Source organism: Lathamus discolor, chromosome 1, assembly GCF_037157495.1.
Source record: "Lathamus discolor isolate bLatDis1 chromosome 1, bLatDis1.hap1, whole genome shotgun sequence".
Lineage (NCBI taxonomy): Eukaryota > Metazoa > Chordata > Aves > Psittaciformes > Psittacidae > Lathamus > Lathamus discolor.
Window position 1 is genome coordinate 156,551,730 of NC_088884.1, and position 16,585 is coordinate 156,568,314.

Genomic DNA, 16,585 nt, shown 5'->3' on the forward strand with positions numbered 1-16,585 from the left:
AGGAAAGAAAATTAACCTCGGGTGTTATATGTCTAAATACACCAGGAGCATTAGCCCAAGCATGTAGGAGCTTCTCTTCTACTTATGATACCGAATCCAACAAAGCTGAAGAAAACTAATCACTCTGACCTGCTTTTCTGGGAATACAAGGTCTCGGAATGAAATCTGATGTTCCTCTAGAGAGAAGATGCATGTGCTTGGGGGAGAGAGCAACCTGGTGCCAAATTCCTGTCTTCTGACTTTGTTATAATAAAAGTTCACATAGCACTGCAAAAGCTGCGCTTAATTCAGAATATAAATGTGTTTAAAGCAATGAACTGCCTTTTAGGACAGGGTGTTTCCTAAGAGCAGTTGTTACTCCAGCAATCTGCAGCAGCGACTTGTAACGTCATCCTGCTGCTAGCGCATGTGCAGTATGATGCAGATGAAAATGACTTTATATTGTCCACGTATTATCTGTGTTGGTTTGGGGTGTTTTTTTTTCTACACAAACCAAAATGAAAGCCTTAAGTAGTCATAAGCAGATGATTTATATAAGAGTTTTTCAGCTGACAGATGTATCCCAGTGGGAGGGTTTATACTGGCCAGCTGCACTGCCTACATGCTCCTTGGCTGCTCTTCACAGCCTTGGCCAATGGGTAACCCACAGCTTCTCTCTAAGGTATCTGGCACAACGATGTTGTACTTTGCAGTGAAATAAATGCGACATGGCATCTGTGGAATAGTGCAGAGCTAACATACATCCTTCCAGAAACATCTATGTTTTAATCTGCTGGAATCTACCATAAAGTGTCCGGTAAAGGCAATATACTATTTAAGCAACCTCTCTGTTTCTTGGGCACAGATGCAAAACAACTGTTACTAGAACGGCAAAAAAGGGTAAGGTGAGTCTTTAATTGTGTTTTGGCTGAATGCAACCAAGACAAAATGAATCAGAGAAAAACAATCTTCATCCACAAGGAGCTGCAAAAGCAAACACTGCAGCACATGGGGCTGTTGCTGGGTGGGGAAATGGCTGTAAGTAACGTTGAAGGTGTGCTTGTAGGGGAAGGCTGCTGCTTAATCTCTGCCCTAAAAGCCAGTCGATGGTCTGACAAACGAAAATTTGTTTCACATTAGAGGCTTGTTCTTTCAAAATGAGAATTTTAAGTTCACACTGTTCTGACCTGAAATATTTCAATTCTAGCCTGAATTCCTATGCCAGCGGGGATTATGAGATCATGCTGTCTGACAACTCCTCTTCCGTCCATCTGTTCCGCTCCTCCTTTCCTTGATAACTTTTGAACCTTCAGGCTAATTTTCACCAAATTTAACACAGCAGAGGTAGGATGGAGGCTGCAATGATAATCCATGGCAAAAACTCATGAAAATTCTGTGTGTGAGTATGAAGAAATGAATTATTTCCTACACTGAATGTGCCTGAACACTGCCCCAGTTGAGCTCCTCCTTGTTTTTGAGAGGTGGCTGCTGGCCAGCACGTATGGAGCTCCAAACCAGCCTCAGAATGAGCCTGTAGTCCTGCTGGCCCAGCTACACAGAGGGGGGATGTGGGTTTGTGAAAGGCCACAAGGGAGGGGGAATGCCATATGTGTGTAAGTCTGGAAAGAGGTAGAGGAACCGGTCACACAGGGAACTGAAGACATTAGTTGCAGTCATCCAGCTAATGGATTTGATAGACAAAACTAGACAATCTTCTATCAGATGTGTCTTCTTTCATCTAGGAGGTGGACTTCAGTGGCAGTGCTGGATTGCTCTCAGGACAGAAGGACTTTAGGAAGATTTCTGTGTGTTTCAGATTTGCTTTTACTTGGGAATTTTTTACATAGTATTTCATAAATACACTGGTATTTATGAAACTTAAAAAAAAAAAACCCAAATCAACAAAACCCAAAACAATACATGAAGCACAAGCCTCCAAAATACTGCAACAAGAGATGCTGATTTTAGTGCAGTCACTGACTGAACTGAAACAGCAAAGTCTGATGCAATAAGATGGTGAATGCTTTTGTTCCTTCCCCATTGGGAAGACACAGTGCTCTGTCTGCAAGGCGATGTGAAAACTTCACCTAGCCAAAACTGCAGCTGTAATCAGGCTGTAATGTGACAGGGAGGAATTCAACACTACAGCTCTTCTTACCCATGAGAACTCACTGCCAGGTCAGGGTTTAATTCAGAAGTGTCTTGCGCAGACCACATTTTACCAGAAATCAACATCCTGCACTTTGCAGGCGATACAGGCGCTGATTCTGATCCAGAAATCCCCATGTCAGTTGTTCCTAGCTGTGCTGAGCTGCGAGGTTGCTCATTTCCCTGCGCTGATTCACTCCAACAATTGCATTGAGTAAGATTAGAGAAGCTGCAGGTTTAGGACATGCAGTGGGAGGGCTCAGCCACCCACATAACGGCCCAGGTCAATGCCTCACTAGGGCGAAGTGTAGAGACAACATTTCTGGATGCAATAAATGACACTTTCTAGAATAACTGACCTTAGAAACCACAAGAAAAAACCCACAATTCTGAATTTAGTCTTCGGCAGTGCAGAGGATCTCATTCAAGAGCTGTTAGTGGGTGAGCTGCTCCATAGTAGCAACCACAGTATAATTAAGACAAATAAAGCAAACGGATACTCAATTTTAAGAAAATGACCTATGTAAAACCAGGGGATAATGTCAGAAATCCCTAAATGAGCAGTTCAGAAGCAAAAAGCCTACAAACGCCCAGACGCTTAAAAATATGGGACTAGAAATGTCTGACACAAATAGAAAAACCATGGCCCAAACCTCTCCCCTGCATGACTCAAGGAGAAAGAGGAGGCTATTGCGAGGCAAGCAGGGAAGCCCGGAGGAATGTGGCACGTGGAACGTAGACAGGAAACAAAGATGGTTAAACCTGAAGAACGGCTGATAAAGGACGTTCAAGCTGTCAATGATGTTTACACGATGCTTGAATCAGAACCAGCCCTCGCAAGGCTGAATGGGCTCTGCAGTCACAGCTGAGGGCTTTCTGGTGGGCAGCAGCAGCCAGAAAGCCAGCAGGGATCATGGTAAGGAAGGGCATTGGCAAGGACTTTAGAACACCTCGGTGCACCTGCACCTTGAGGACTGGGTGCAGCCTTGCCTGTGCACCTCAGGACGGTGCAGCAATGCTGTAAAAGGCACCGAGGAGGCACCAGTGAAACGGTGGAGGGAATGGAGCACCCGCTTTGCAGTGCCCAAACCCACACGGGAGCAGAGCTGAAGGGAAGTGTACCGGTGGTTTCCAGACCACTAGGAAGGGCATGGGTTAAGCACAGGGTTTGGCATTCACCAATCCCTGCAATGCCAGCACCAGGCATTGTTGGAACAGGATTAGGTGAGGATTAAAGAACAATTAAATTTAAGGAAGCACTTTTTTATGCTGCAGGTTGCATTTTTTTCTAGGTTTTGCATTTGTCTGAATTTTGCAAAACGTCTGGGGGTATCACCAGGTTCAAAAAGGTATTACACAAGCTCATGGCCATAAAAGCCCATGAAAACACGACAGAACTAAGCAGGGATGCATTACTAATACGGAAGCTGTGCACAGACGAGCGGGAGGAGGAGCCACCGTAAGCCATGTCCCTCAGCTTTGAGGAGGCCGGTGCGCTGAGGCCCGGCTTTGCTAAGTGTCAAGCTGCAGCCCGCTCTCCGCCATCCTCTCCCCTCCCATGTGCTGGGCACAACGGAACACCGAGGAACGGCCGGATGGAGGGAGGCAGACAAGGAGGCAGGCAGGGAGGCAGGGAGGCAGGCAGGCAGGCAGGCGGGCGGGCGGGCGGGCAGGCAGGCAGGCGGGCGGGCGGGCGGGCGGGCGGCCGGCCGAGAAGCAGCACGGCACAGCGCTCCGACCGGCCAGCCCTGAGGAGAAGCTCCGCCCCTCCGCGCAGCCGCCCGCCTGCATGACGTCACCGGTCAGCGGGCCGACGCCGGCCAATCCCGCGTGCCGTACCGGCGACGGGCGCCGACGCCTCTGCGGACGGGCGGTGCGGTGCGCGCGCATGCGCGGTTGGGCGGCCGCGCGAGAGCGGCGTGTGGCGGGCCTTTCGAGCGGCCGGCGGCCGCGGTTCCTCAGGCTTCCCGCCGCTTCCCCCGGGCGCTGAGGCGAGTATCGGGGTCCGGGCTCGCTCGCACCGGGGTGGGAGCGGGGCGGGGGGAGCACGGCGGCCGCAGCGGCTCCTCGTCCCCCCCCTTACCCTGCTCCGGGCCGCTCTGGGCCGAGATCCCTCTTGGGGCTGCGGGCAGCAGCTGCGCGGCAGCTGGGACCCGGCCGGCGGGTGTTTGTGCTCCTCGCCTGAGGGTCCCGTTTGCGCGCTGAGGTGGCTGTGGCGATCTGGGGATGGGAGTGGTGGGCAGCTTCCTCTTAAGATATTTGTGGTGTTTGATGGCGGCTTGAGCGGCAGTGCATACGCGTACATAAAGGTACGTGCCCTCCTTTGTATTGATTAGCCCTGTTTTAGCGGGGAAGACAGAGGGCAGTTGGAAGGCTGCCCTGGGACATGAAACTTCCATAGCAAATTCCGTTTCTTGCGTAATCCGTAACTCTAAGCTACATTAAATGCACACCGAATTTCAGAAGGGTGGTTTTAGTCGTTAAGTACTCATGCCCTCCAGGCTGGCTGACAGAGTGGGGTGTTCTGTGGGACGCATATTCCACTAAACTAAAAAAACGCCGACCAACCAAGCTGGATTTTACCACGGAATTGCAGAAAAGGCCTTCTGTCTTCCTTGATAATTCATAGGATCATAGAATGGTTTGGGTTGGAAAAGACCTTAAGATCATCCAGTTCCAACCCTCCTGTCCTGTTTGCTGCTTGCACTCACCTTAGGATCCCAAAGCTAATTTGGTTGCTGGGAAACAGCAAAGCATCAAACCCCTTTTTCTTGTCATTTTTAAGTTGTGACTATTTTCACTGGAGTATTTACACTGATCTTTACTTTTTTATAATTGGTCAAAGCCCTGCGTTATTGTGTTGAGATATTTTTATATTAATGGATTCCTTGTTCTGTTTGCAGAGGAAACTTTAAAATGAAGGTCCAGAAGACAAGATTCTGCTTGTTGCAGAAGTAAAATCTTTATAAAGAAGATCTCAAAGAGCAGTGTAACCTCATTGTTTAGTTTTTAGAACAAGCAGAAAGCTCCTCTCACTTTGGAAGCATTGATTGTGGGTGGGTTTTTTTTGTTTTATTTAATGTGAGTAAAACTATACGAGTGAATCACTTCTGCAGACCAATGAATTACTCAATATTTACACTTGTTTCTTTTAAATTTACTATTAAAACAGGGTACCTCTATTAATTTAAGTGAATTAAGGAAAATTGTGTTTGCAAAGATCAGGCATTTAATTGATGCAAAAATGTGTCCTGATTTGATGAAAAAATTTATTAAGATACCCCTGAAATAAAAATTGGTTTCTAGTCTTTGAACATCTGATCCAGAATAGCATTCAGTTTTCTGGGTGATATGACACTTCATTTTCCCTGTGCAGACTCTTTGTATTCAAATACTGAATGTTCATTTAAAATGAACAATAAAACCCCAAACCCTAAAACTTTAATCATGAGCTGTGGAAATGATTTTGTGGCAATGCTCAAGAAAATTGGATATCCGAAAGCTGATGAGCTTCGAGGAGATGATTTTGACTGGCTGGTTGAATCTTCGGAAAGCAGATCATTCCTGGAGTGGTTTTGTGACAATGTAAATGAGCAGTATGTGGTATCTGAAGAAGAACTGCAAGAGTCTGATAATCTTCGTAAGTCTGGTAAACCCATTTTGGAAGGAAATGCATTGGATGAAGTCCTTAAAACTCTGAAGCCTGTGGATTCAAAGAGCAGTAGCCAAGAGGAGGAGGAACTGAAGACATTAGAGGATGAGCTTCAAACTCTTCAGAAGTTAAAAAAACTTCAAATTCATCGGCATAATAAGCTTCAAATGATGGTTTCTGCAAACAGCCATCTGTTACAGATGTTAAAAAGCAGAGAGAATGAAGCACATAAAGAATTAAAAGAAGGATTGGCAGTGTTTACTGCAGCAACTAATGAACTTAACAATGAACTGCTGTCTTTTACGGATGCAACTAAGAAATGGGCCTCTTTCTTTACTGCTTCAGATTCAGAACAAGGGTCAGATCCACAGCCAGTGTTTTTTTACCAACTTTCTTTGGAAAAGTATTTGGCTCAGGAAGAAGAAGACTCTGCAGCTCTTAGCTCATACATAAACAAAAGTTTTGATCAAAGTGTGTCTAAATGGGTTGAAAATTCACATGAAGGCAGCTTTCAGTTTGCAGATGTCAGCGAACAAGATACTTGTGAGGAGACTGATGAAATCTCTGAGGAGACTGAAGAGGTGTGCAGGCTCCAGACAGCATATCTTTGTGCTCAATATCAGCTAATTCAGATGCAGGCTGAAGAGGAGAGCCTGAATTCAGCTATAAAATGCATGGAGAGCATGTTGCAGTCCTTAAACAGCAAGGTAAGCTATAAGAGGTGACAGAACGTAGTGGAGTTTGGAGCAGCAGGCGTGGTCAACTGGTTGTAGTAAAAAGAAATGCTGAGTTACTGTTCTTTTAGTTATTTTTACATAATGAGATTGTACAAGTTCATAATGAGATTCTACAAGTTCTGGTCTTGATCACAAAACTCCTCTTGTGAAATAGCTCCGGTTTCTATAGTTAGGAATTCTTCAGTATGGTGGAGTACCTTTAATGCTGCTTTCTGGAATTAAAAAAACCCCAAAAACCTACCTTAAAAGCCCCAGGACTTAGTAGTACTGTTCTAGTTTAGTTTAACTTTGTATTTTCAAATTATTTTAAAAACATAAGTTTTAATCCATTACCCCTTGTCCTGTCACTACAGTCACTAATGAAGAGTCCCTCCCCAGCATCATTATAGGCCCCCTTCAGATACTGGAAGGCTGCTATGAGGTCTCCATGCAGCCTTCTCTTCTCCAGGCTGAACAGCCCCAACTTTCTCAGCTTCTCTTCATACGGGAGGTGCTCCAGTCCCTTGATCATCCTCATGGCTCTCCTCTGGACTTGTTCCAGCAGTTCCATGTCCTTTTTATGTTGAGGACACCAGAACTGCACACAGTACTCCCAAGTGAGGTCTCAACAGAGTAGAGGGGCAGGATCACCTCCTTTGACCTGCTGGTCACGCTCCTTTGGATGCGGCCCAGGATATGGTTGGCTTTCTGGGCTGCGAGTGCACACGGAAGCCAGCTCATATTCATTTTCTCATTGACCAACACCCCCAAGTCCTCTGCAGGGCTGCTCTGAATCTCTTCTTTGCCCAGCCTGTAGCTGTGCCTGGGATTGCTCCAACCCAGGTGTAGGACCTTGCACTTGGCATGGTTAAACTTCATGAGGTTAGCATCAGCCCACCTCACAAGCTTGTTGAGGTCCCTCTGGATGGCATCCCTTCCCTCCAGCGTATCAACCGAACCACACAGCTTGGTGTCATCAGCAAACTTGCTGAGGGTGCACTCAATCCCACTGTCCATGTCACTGACAAACATGTTGAACAAGACTGATCCCTGAGGGACACCACTCATTACTGGTCTCTAGCTGGACAGTGAGCCATTCACCACAACTCTTTGCATGCAGTCATCCAGGCAGTTCTTTATCTGCCAAATGGTCCATCTATCAAATTGATGTCTCTCCAATTTAGAGATAAGGATGTCATGCAGGATGGTGTCGAACACTTTGCACAAGTCCAGGTAGATAACATCATCTGCTCTACCCCTGTCCATCAGTTCATTAGCCCCATCATAGAAGGCCACCAAAGTGGTCAGGCAGGATTTCCCCTTAGTCAAACATGCTTGAAACCTGGGTGCTAAGTGAAATACAGCTATTCTGTTTTGAACAGAATAACTGTTTCCTGGCCCTGCAAAAGAACGAAATTACTATTTTTTGAAATACATTTATTTGATACCTGCGTTGTATTTGCCTTAGGTTGTAAAGTTTTGTAAAACTGCCTGTGAAGTTCCAATTTAATTTTGTAGATAGAAAAGATGCAGTGGTTTTGATGTAACATGAGTACATAGAATCATAGAATAGTTAGGGTTGGAAAGGACCTCAAGATCATATAGTTCCAACCCCCCAGCCATGGGCAGGGACACCTCACACTAAACCATCACACCCAAGGCTTTGTCCAACCTGGCCTTGAGCACTGCCAGGGATGGAGCAATCACAACTTACCTGGGCAACTGATTCCAGTGCCTCACCACCCTAACAGGAAAGAACTTCCTCCTTATATCCAATCTAATCATGAATCTTGTGTGAACTGCAGCAATGTGTTAGGGAAGTGGCTTTGAGGGAACCAGGAAGATACTGACATATTTTGTTTTATGCAGGATATTGGGAAACAAGAAAACCTCACTGCCAAAATACCTAGTTTAAATGATGAAATTTCAACAATTAAAGAAGATATAACTCGGATAAACAATGAAGAGCTAATGCCCCTTCTGAAGGAGAAGGCATTACTTCTGAGCGTGCCTGTGGAGAAATGCTACTTGGAGCATCAGATTGCGCAGCAAGAGTATTGTGCTTCAAGACAAAATGAAATATTCAGGCATTTGATAAGACAGAAAGCATCATTTGAACTTATTCAGCTAGCCTGTGAAATGGAGTTTAGGAAAAATAAGGAGATCTCCTGTCAACTCGAGAAGTTGGTAGAATCTCTAAAACAGCGCACTGATGAGTTGCAACAGAGCCTACAGGAGATAACTGAGCAAATTAAACATGCACAGCCAAGAAACACTATTAGTTCAAAGGATGGTTTATCTTTCAGGTAAGCTTTATAGTCACTGTTGAACTTTGACATAATATTGGGGAAATAAAGGCTTAGGCAAGCTAAGCCTTTAGTATTTCTGAGTTCTTAGTTACTTGCTAATTAGTATTTTGAATTCTAAAGAACTTCAAGATATGAAACTAGCCTCTTGCTTATACTTTGAAATTCTTTTCAGGTTTGCCTGAGTCAAAATTGTTCAGTTATCAGACTTACTGATATTGTTGATGCATTCCTAAGCAGCATCCAGAATATAACAAAAGTTTAAAGCCATACCTGTCTTTTATAGTGCCCTGAACTAGGACCTCTTGAAAGTTATTCTAGAAGTATAGATCTGGAAAGCTGTAAATTACAGTGATTTCCCAGATCGCATGCATGGCATCAGCAGCTTAGCCTGCAAAACCCCCCTTGTGGTAGGAGGAATGATATCTTCAGTATGGGAAAAGGGTTTAGCTCATTCTTACCACTTGATTTGCCATCTGTCTTAAGTGTCCTGTCCCCACAGAGGAGTCTGGTTTTTCACCAGCTAAGTAATGAAGTCTCCTTGTAGCTCAGGTGATACAGTAGGAATGTACACTGTGTTGCTGTCACATCAAGACTCTAAACCTTTTGATGAGGTGTACTCTATAATTATAGGTGTGTTAACGTCAGACTTTCCCTCTGTTAAAACTGTGCTTCAAGTGTTTTTTAATAATAAAGTGCTGAGTATGGGCTTGCACAGTGAATAATCGCAAGAATTAGGCAGCATTAATTTTGCTTCCTTTGTGTTGGCAACTTGTAACATTTTTGTTCAGGTTTATTATTAATGTTTCAAAATTGCTGAATGCCATCTGGCTATTTTTCACTTTGTTTGCTTGTTTTGGTTTTATCCTTTTTTAAAGGAAAAGGAAGTTGAAAGAGTTACAAACCCTAAAGGGTTTGCTATTAATTCACATTAGCCAATGAAGTCTTCTGTTTTTCAGCACTTAAAAAAATTGCATCTTACTTTGCAGCCCTGGAAATATCAGGAAATAGTTGGCAAGAGCACATTGACAATGTCTATTTGCATTCATTCGGTACTTACTAACTGATACTTTGGTATTTCATTGCTGTTAATTTAATATTGAAATATTTTGGGCTTGTATTAATCACATGCTAGCTATAAATAGATAGGATCATGAAATCAGTGGGAGAAGGAGTAGTGTAGTAAGAGTACCCTGAGCAGTATTGTCCTTTAGTAGTCCTCTGACTTCTCAGGATGAACATTTTCTCTTGAGTAATAATGACAGGATTGCTTAGGAAACTTAAAAATGTTTGTGTGTCTTAACCTCAATTGTTAAAGGCTATATCAGCTTCTGGAAGGAGAAAATAAAAACCAAGAATTATTTAAAACATACAAAGGCCTGGAGCAGATGGCTCAGAAGTTAAAGCTGGACTGTGCTACAGCAGAGGATCGGCTAGCAGCATCTTCTGAAGAACAGTTTCTCCTTTTGTCCAAGCTAGAAAGTGATGTACATACTCTTTATGATGAGCTGTATCATGGAGGAGGCCAAATACAACTCAGTAATCAGGTAAGCCGTTATCTACTTACTAAAATTATTACACTAATATGTCATGTTCTTCTGAGAACAACGTGGTATGAAGACTGTACGCACACAAACTGGCTCCCACATGTTAGCAATGAATTTATTGGCATAATGATGATGGGTGCAGTACTTTGTTCTTAGCAAATGTTGGATTTTGTAGGTGTTGGCAGATAGTAATTTCTTGTTGAGCAGATCGTTGCATCTAACTTCATTTCTGCCAAAGGCATATCCAGTCCTGTATTACTGTTAAGTTTATGGTATGGGAAATATGTCATCTGGATATGGTATCACTAGAAAACAATTTAAATTTCTCATTCTTTCAGATGGGTTTTTTTCCCCTGTTACCTGTAACACCTCAGTAGTATGGTTTGTTCCATTAAAAAGCCTGGCCATGGGTGGCTCATTTGGACAAAATAGCAGCGTCAGAATTTTAAAGGACAGTTGTAGTAGGGCAACTCTGCTGCAGAGCTCCCAGCTGATAGGTTCAGAGCCTCTTTTAAATGGGAATTGGAGTATTTAAATGCAACTTGTTACTTTTTTTTTATTGTAGATACCTCAAAAGTGGATTGAGGTAGTCTTCTGTTACATTATATTTCTTTGGTTAAATGCATACAAATACACTTATTGCTGCCATCTGTCAAGTGTATTTGCAACATATAGAAGAATTTTTATAACAAAATGAAACTCTGTGATTGAAGCAATATGTGTTTAGGGATTACAGGTTATTAAATCAATCAAATGCCTTTCTGTTGATTCACATTACCTCTTAAAACAGTGACATCTCTGTTGCTGCTGTTTCTCAAGAAAAGCAATTCCTTTAATAAGGAAATAGTGTGGAAGATGAGTAGCCTGCTTGCACTGAACTATCTTAAGAGTGACAGTTGGGAAAATTGTAGCTGTTAATTAATGATTATATTTTAAAATTGCATTGGCTTTTCTGTTGTGGTGGGATGTTTTTTCTGTTCCCTTGTAAGATAGGAAGACTTGTTGAATATGTCATTCAACCATCTGTCCAGCTAAGGGCTGGGTAAACAAGGAAATTAATTTAAATTTTCATAACTTGATGCGAGTACTGTTACACGGAGCTCAAAAGTTATGTGAATTAAGTGGAATTTCTTAGCACCTGTGTTTCTATTTTCTGTGCTTACTTTTCAATTACAAACAAAAGTGGCTTTCAAAAGCAAATAAACTTCTGTATTTCTAGTTCAGGTAGTGTATTAACAATAAAAAGTAATTTTTTATTTTGTCTTGTATCTTTTGTTAGGAACTTGTTGAGCAGTTGCACCAACTGGAAACCGATTCAACTAAATTAAATGAACTCCTTACTGATCTGATGGCTGATGTGAAGTCAAAGAGAAGCTTTTTAGAGTCCAATAAGCTGCGTCGGATGGAAAGAGACTTGTATGTGTATTTTTATACAGACAGAGACCGCTTGAAAGAGATGGTGGAGAAGCTGGAGCAGCAGGCTGAGGTGAAAGCCCGTGCTCTGGCAGATGAGCATTTTGCCACCAGTGGAGTTCCTGGTTTTTAAACTTCAGTGTATTTTTAGGAAAGGAAAGCATGTTAATGTAAACTGTCTGTAAGCTTATGGAATGATAACTATTGGTTTATCAAGGCTAACATTTATCTATCATTGTGATGTATGTTTAACTGCTACAGTTACTGCTTTGGGTTGTATGCTGCTTTATGGCTTTTGGCATCTGCGCACTGAGTTCACATCTCAGTTTTGTCACAGTTCTTCGATATGGAGTAATACATTGGTTATTTAAATGAATTGCATTCAGGCTGCTCTTCTGCTAGCCTTTATGTTGATTTCCAGTGCACACAGCATAGCACAAAAAGGAACATTTTCTGCACGTGGGATAGATTTTCTTGCATGCTAAGAACCTTTGATATGTGAGCTAACAAATAAACACAGACAAGGCATTCCAGATTTTGGAACATGAATGTAATGTGCTCATTCTGAAGAGGAGAGTTCTCTTCAGGATGTGCCATGATTGTTTCCCGTATAGTTGTTCTTATGAAGATTTGGTGTTGCTAGAAATATGTTGGAATATGTACCAGAATGTTTCAAGTACCACAACCTTCTACTTTAAGACCATTCCAATATCTTTTAATTTACCTTACAGTCTGTCTTTTTCCTTGAAATCAGTCCCTATTCATTCTGAGCTTTTCAAAGAAGAATAGTTTTAAACTGACCTTCTGGACTCTTAAGTTTTCTCTGTCTGTCAAGGCAAAGCAAGCCATTCTGCCTCTCTCTCCCTTTCACATGCTTACTGTAAATTCCAGCTGGATAGATACAGCAAATACTAATGTAGCCTGATGGATCATCCTCTTTGAATCTGGATACAAATATCTGTACTTGTAAGTATTCAAACTTGCAATCTGTCAATGGCCTTGAGCTAAGAAAAAAATTTCCATGTAAGCAGAGGAAATATCGTCAAGTTACCATCAAGGCAGCATTTGTCTCAAGCACTGGATTTAGTGGGAGATGACCAGGGTAATAGGGCTCCAGTTAGTAACTTGTATAGCAGCAATTTACTTAGAGCAGATTTTGGCAGAGCGGTTGACTTGTACAGCTTGCATCTTCTTCAGTATTTTTAAAATGTTGGGTATTTATTTTGTCTTTATGGTAAGTTTTATACATTGCTCTGGTCTAACTGTAAAGAAAACAAGTCATCAGTATGGACACTGTTGTTTCTGATTCTCCTGTATGTGTTGTATCAATGAACTCTTCAAGTATTTTGTAAATATTATAGAATATGGGTACAGGTCAACTGGAAAAGCAGCCGCTTTTTGAAAAAGGATAAAACTTAAACAGCAATAGCTGCGGTCGAAGCTTGTAGCGACTTTAGATGTTGCTGACCTGTTTCTTAAATTGGCAGACTATAGTAACTATTTCAAAATTATTAAGATTTAATAGTACTTGAGTACATCAATTAAGTTTAAGAAACAGAGGTCTTCTGTAAGTATTTTCTGAAGCAAAACATTACTACTGTTTATATATTGTGATAGGAAGACCTGTTTCTTTCATCCTGTATTGGCTCTAGTTTTGACAGTTACTTGAAAGTGTTTTTTTCTTGATAAAATGTGCACAGCAATAACAGTAAATGTATTTACATGCTAGATAAAACTAATTTAAAGATGCTGAGAAGGGGAGGTGGTTCAGACATAAATGATAATTATTTTATTTGTCATGGTTTTTGTATTGGAAATCAGCTGAACTTTAATAGGACTGATTTTATAAATGTATTAAAACTTTCAAAGTAGTAGTTTTTGTAAATTATTACAGTTTGATGATTTTTATTTACAATACATAACTGATAGGCATGTCATAGGAGATATTCAGTGAGCAAATGTCACAGAAAGTGACATGTTCACTGTATTTTGTTTTTAATTTCGAAATAATTGAAGTATGGGTTCTGTGGCTCTGATATAATGCATTATTTGCATGTGTTTTCTGTTTAGGTTTAAACTTAAAAATGGAATGGTACACATCATACATAGGATGTGAAATTTCTAAAGTGCCTTTATCCGATACTGCTCAGAGAATTATGGCAGCTTTGCAGTCTATTCCTGTAGAAGTTCAGACTAGCAGAAAAAAGAACCAGAGTGAGTAAATCTCAGCCTATTTAAGCATTTCCATTTTCAGTTGAAAAATTGAAACCCAAACAAATAAATCAGTGTCAAATCTCTGGTCCCTATTTAAAAGGAAGAGAAAGGTGAGAGTTTAGATTTCCAGGGTTAGAAAAGGAGCTAAGCTGTGACTGTGACATTTGCTGGGACTTTTCTGATGAATAATACTATATGAGTGCAAAGAAACAGTATATTACCAGTGTCTTCAACTTCATTGTTGTTTCTTCCTGTCCCTGCTAAGTGGTATAGAATTAGATGAGAATTTCAAACTGCCAGTTAACTAATACTGTAAATTCAATGTATACAGTAACTTGACTCTGGATAGATATTTGAAGATCACTAGAGGTACTGAGAACTTGCCAGAAGGCCTGTAAACTCTCCAGACTCATGTTTGTCCTTTGAACACATGGTCATTAGCAACTTGCTCCTTGTGAAATTCTAGGGTGAAGAGTGAATAGAAGTCCCAGAGGTAGAGTGAATGAGCTAATGTTAGAAGTACCTCAGCAGATCTCTGACTGTTGAGCAAATCTTAGTCAGAATGTTGTGGATACTATGGAGGTTTTGCAAGGTGGAATTTTTATTCTCAATTCTGTGCATTTCACAGAATGTAGCTCTGGAAAGAAGTAGATAGAGTTTTGCTTAATTTCAGTTGTCTGTTTTCCCCTGAGAACTAGATCCTGGCACATCTGGTCAAGATGATTTAGATCTAGAATTGTTCTTGTGTACATGGTGTTTGTTGCAGCCTCTGGTTTATTAAATAACAGATCAGGTGGTTCTTTCAGTGGCAAAGTATGATGAGTGGAGCCTGATGGTGTAGCACTGAAAAGGATAGTTCATTCCTGTGTAAATCAGTGATACTTGAAATACAGAAAGTGGTTTCATATAAAAATGGTACATATGGACCAAACGACATTATTTTAAAGAAAATCTGATCCTTCTTCTGCCTCAGTTTAATTACTGTTTCACTTTTCTTGCTACCGTGTCATTTTCCTTTCCTTAATTTTCTTGTGTGATGTTTTTTTATCATAGACTGTAGAAATCTGTGCTGTGTGGTATCTCTGTCATGTGACCTTGGCCACTCTTGATCCATTCATTCCATGTCAAGCTGTAAAAAACACCATGAAGGCGTCTGGTATCTTTAGTCAAATGAGCTTGCTGTCTTTGTAGTGCTGTGAAATCCTTATTCCCTAGGGTGTGTAAGAACAGGATAAGCATTTAGTGGTGGCAGGTCACATGACTGGATTTTCTTGCTCTTGTTTTCCATGTAGTGATTATGTTTGTTTCTAGTGCTTTAAGAGCAAACTTTATTTGAATTGTTTTAAGTAAATTGTTTGTGTATAAATATATATATATATCTATATATCTTTAGCTGGATCAACATGGATCTGGAGAGAAGAAAAGGTTTGCCTCCCTTAAAAGTAAAATAAAAATCAAAACCTAACTAAACCCCTGTCATGTTAATTGGTCTATTTCAAACTTTAATGAACTGTGTTTGATTGATATATCTTTAAAGATTAAATTCTGCTTACTGGAAAATCTCTGGAAGGTAAATACTGGATTCAATAGGGACAAATAATTGCAATGTTGAACTAGTGGGTGAAATTCTCTGGTTACCTTAACAGTAGAGCTTGTAATGTTTCATGTAGTGTCAAGGAGTTAGGAGGCAAGGACGGGTTTCTACTGCCATCTGGTGATACTTTTTCATAAACTAACAATTTGAGGTTGCGTAGCTCTTTAGATAACTGTCACACTGAGTGCTGAAAAAGGGAAATGTAGTCGTCATCATCTTCTCTGGAGGGTGAATTTGTCAAGAAAAAATGTCTAGCTATGAAACAATGAAAAGTATTGAATGTAAACTCAGTCACTGTCATTCTTTAATTATATTTTTTTTGTTGTAGGAAGTGTTAAGTGCCCAGGTATCTGTTTTTGTTGTTTTGTTTTTTTTTTTCTTTTTTAATAGCTTCAGTAAATAGTAAATAGAGATAGATCACCTTATGATGAGTTTGACATTGGTACCACATTAGATTCAGAAAGTGTCTTACTGCTGGCAGTACAAATTTCGTAGCTGAAAAGAATAGTGGAGTATTTGACTTGGTATGGACCAGAAGTTAGGAGGGGACAAAATGCATATTCTACCTATGAGGTGTCTTTGGGCTGGGCAGTAAAAGAATCTGGAGATAAAGGAATCCCAGCTAATTGCAAAGTCTCTAGAGACCCCCAAATATTGCTGGCCTGTTGCTCCTTGCTTTATTCCAGTCTTCACTTCTCTTCTTGGGGCTGCTGGGCAGTGTTGAGGGCAGAAAAGAGAAAGCATGTCCTAACTCATTTAGCAAGGTCGAGAGCCCTGAGGTGCATTTGCAAAGCCGCTTTATGCTACAGCATCTCTGTTTTCGGTGCTGTGTGGTAATGTAGCTAGTGGCTTAGTGGTGGGCCAGGCTGGCAGCTGTACTGGGACATAGTTTGGCAGTTCTGAATTCTTGTTCTTGTCTGGTCCTATGATACCTGTTTACTACAAGGATGAGGAATAGGAAAAAAAATTATCCTTTGCAGATGAAGCATGGTCAGTTCTCTGTAAGGTATGGTATG

At 41.4% G+C, this 16,585-nt stretch overlaps 2 protein-coding genes across 3 annotated transcripts in view; both read left to right on the forward strand.

The window, feature by feature from the left end:
* Positions 1 to 3,940: 3,940 nt before the first annotated feature.
* Positions 3,941 to 13,649, forward strand: HAUS3 (HAUS augmin like complex subunit 3). 2 transcript variants are annotated; one of them, XM_065660725.1, is made up of 6 exons: positions 3,941 to 4,118; positions 5,031 to 5,183; positions 5,504 to 6,486; positions 8,365 to 8,801; positions 10,120 to 10,348; positions 11,628 to 13,649. In XM_065660725.1, the coding sequence occupies exons 3-6, from the start codon at positions 5,539 to 5,541 to the stop codon at positions 11,892 to 11,894; spliced, it is 1,881 nt and encodes a 626-aa protein (XP_065516797.1). In that variant the 5' UTR covers positions 3,941 to 4,118; positions 5,031 to 5,183; positions 5,504 to 5,538; the 3' UTR covers positions 11,895 to 13,649. The 2 variants fall into 2 exon arrangements, with proteins under 2 accessions (XP_065516797.1, XP_065516787.1); XM_065660715.1 differs by having other exon boundaries at positions 5,031 to 6,486.
* An 87-nt stretch (positions 13,650 to 13,736) lies between these two features.
* The window catches only part of POLN (DNA polymerase nu), a 94,511-nt gene continuing 91,662 nt past the window's right edge, over positions 13,737 to 16,585 (forward strand). The window contains exon 1 of the mRNA XM_065660700.1: positions 13,737 to 13,975. Within this exon, the coding sequence (XP_065516772.1) occupies positions 13,846 to 13,975 (130 nt within the window). The 5' untranslated portion in view covers positions 13,737 to 13,845. The remainder of the gene's footprint in view (positions 13,976 to 16,585) is intronic.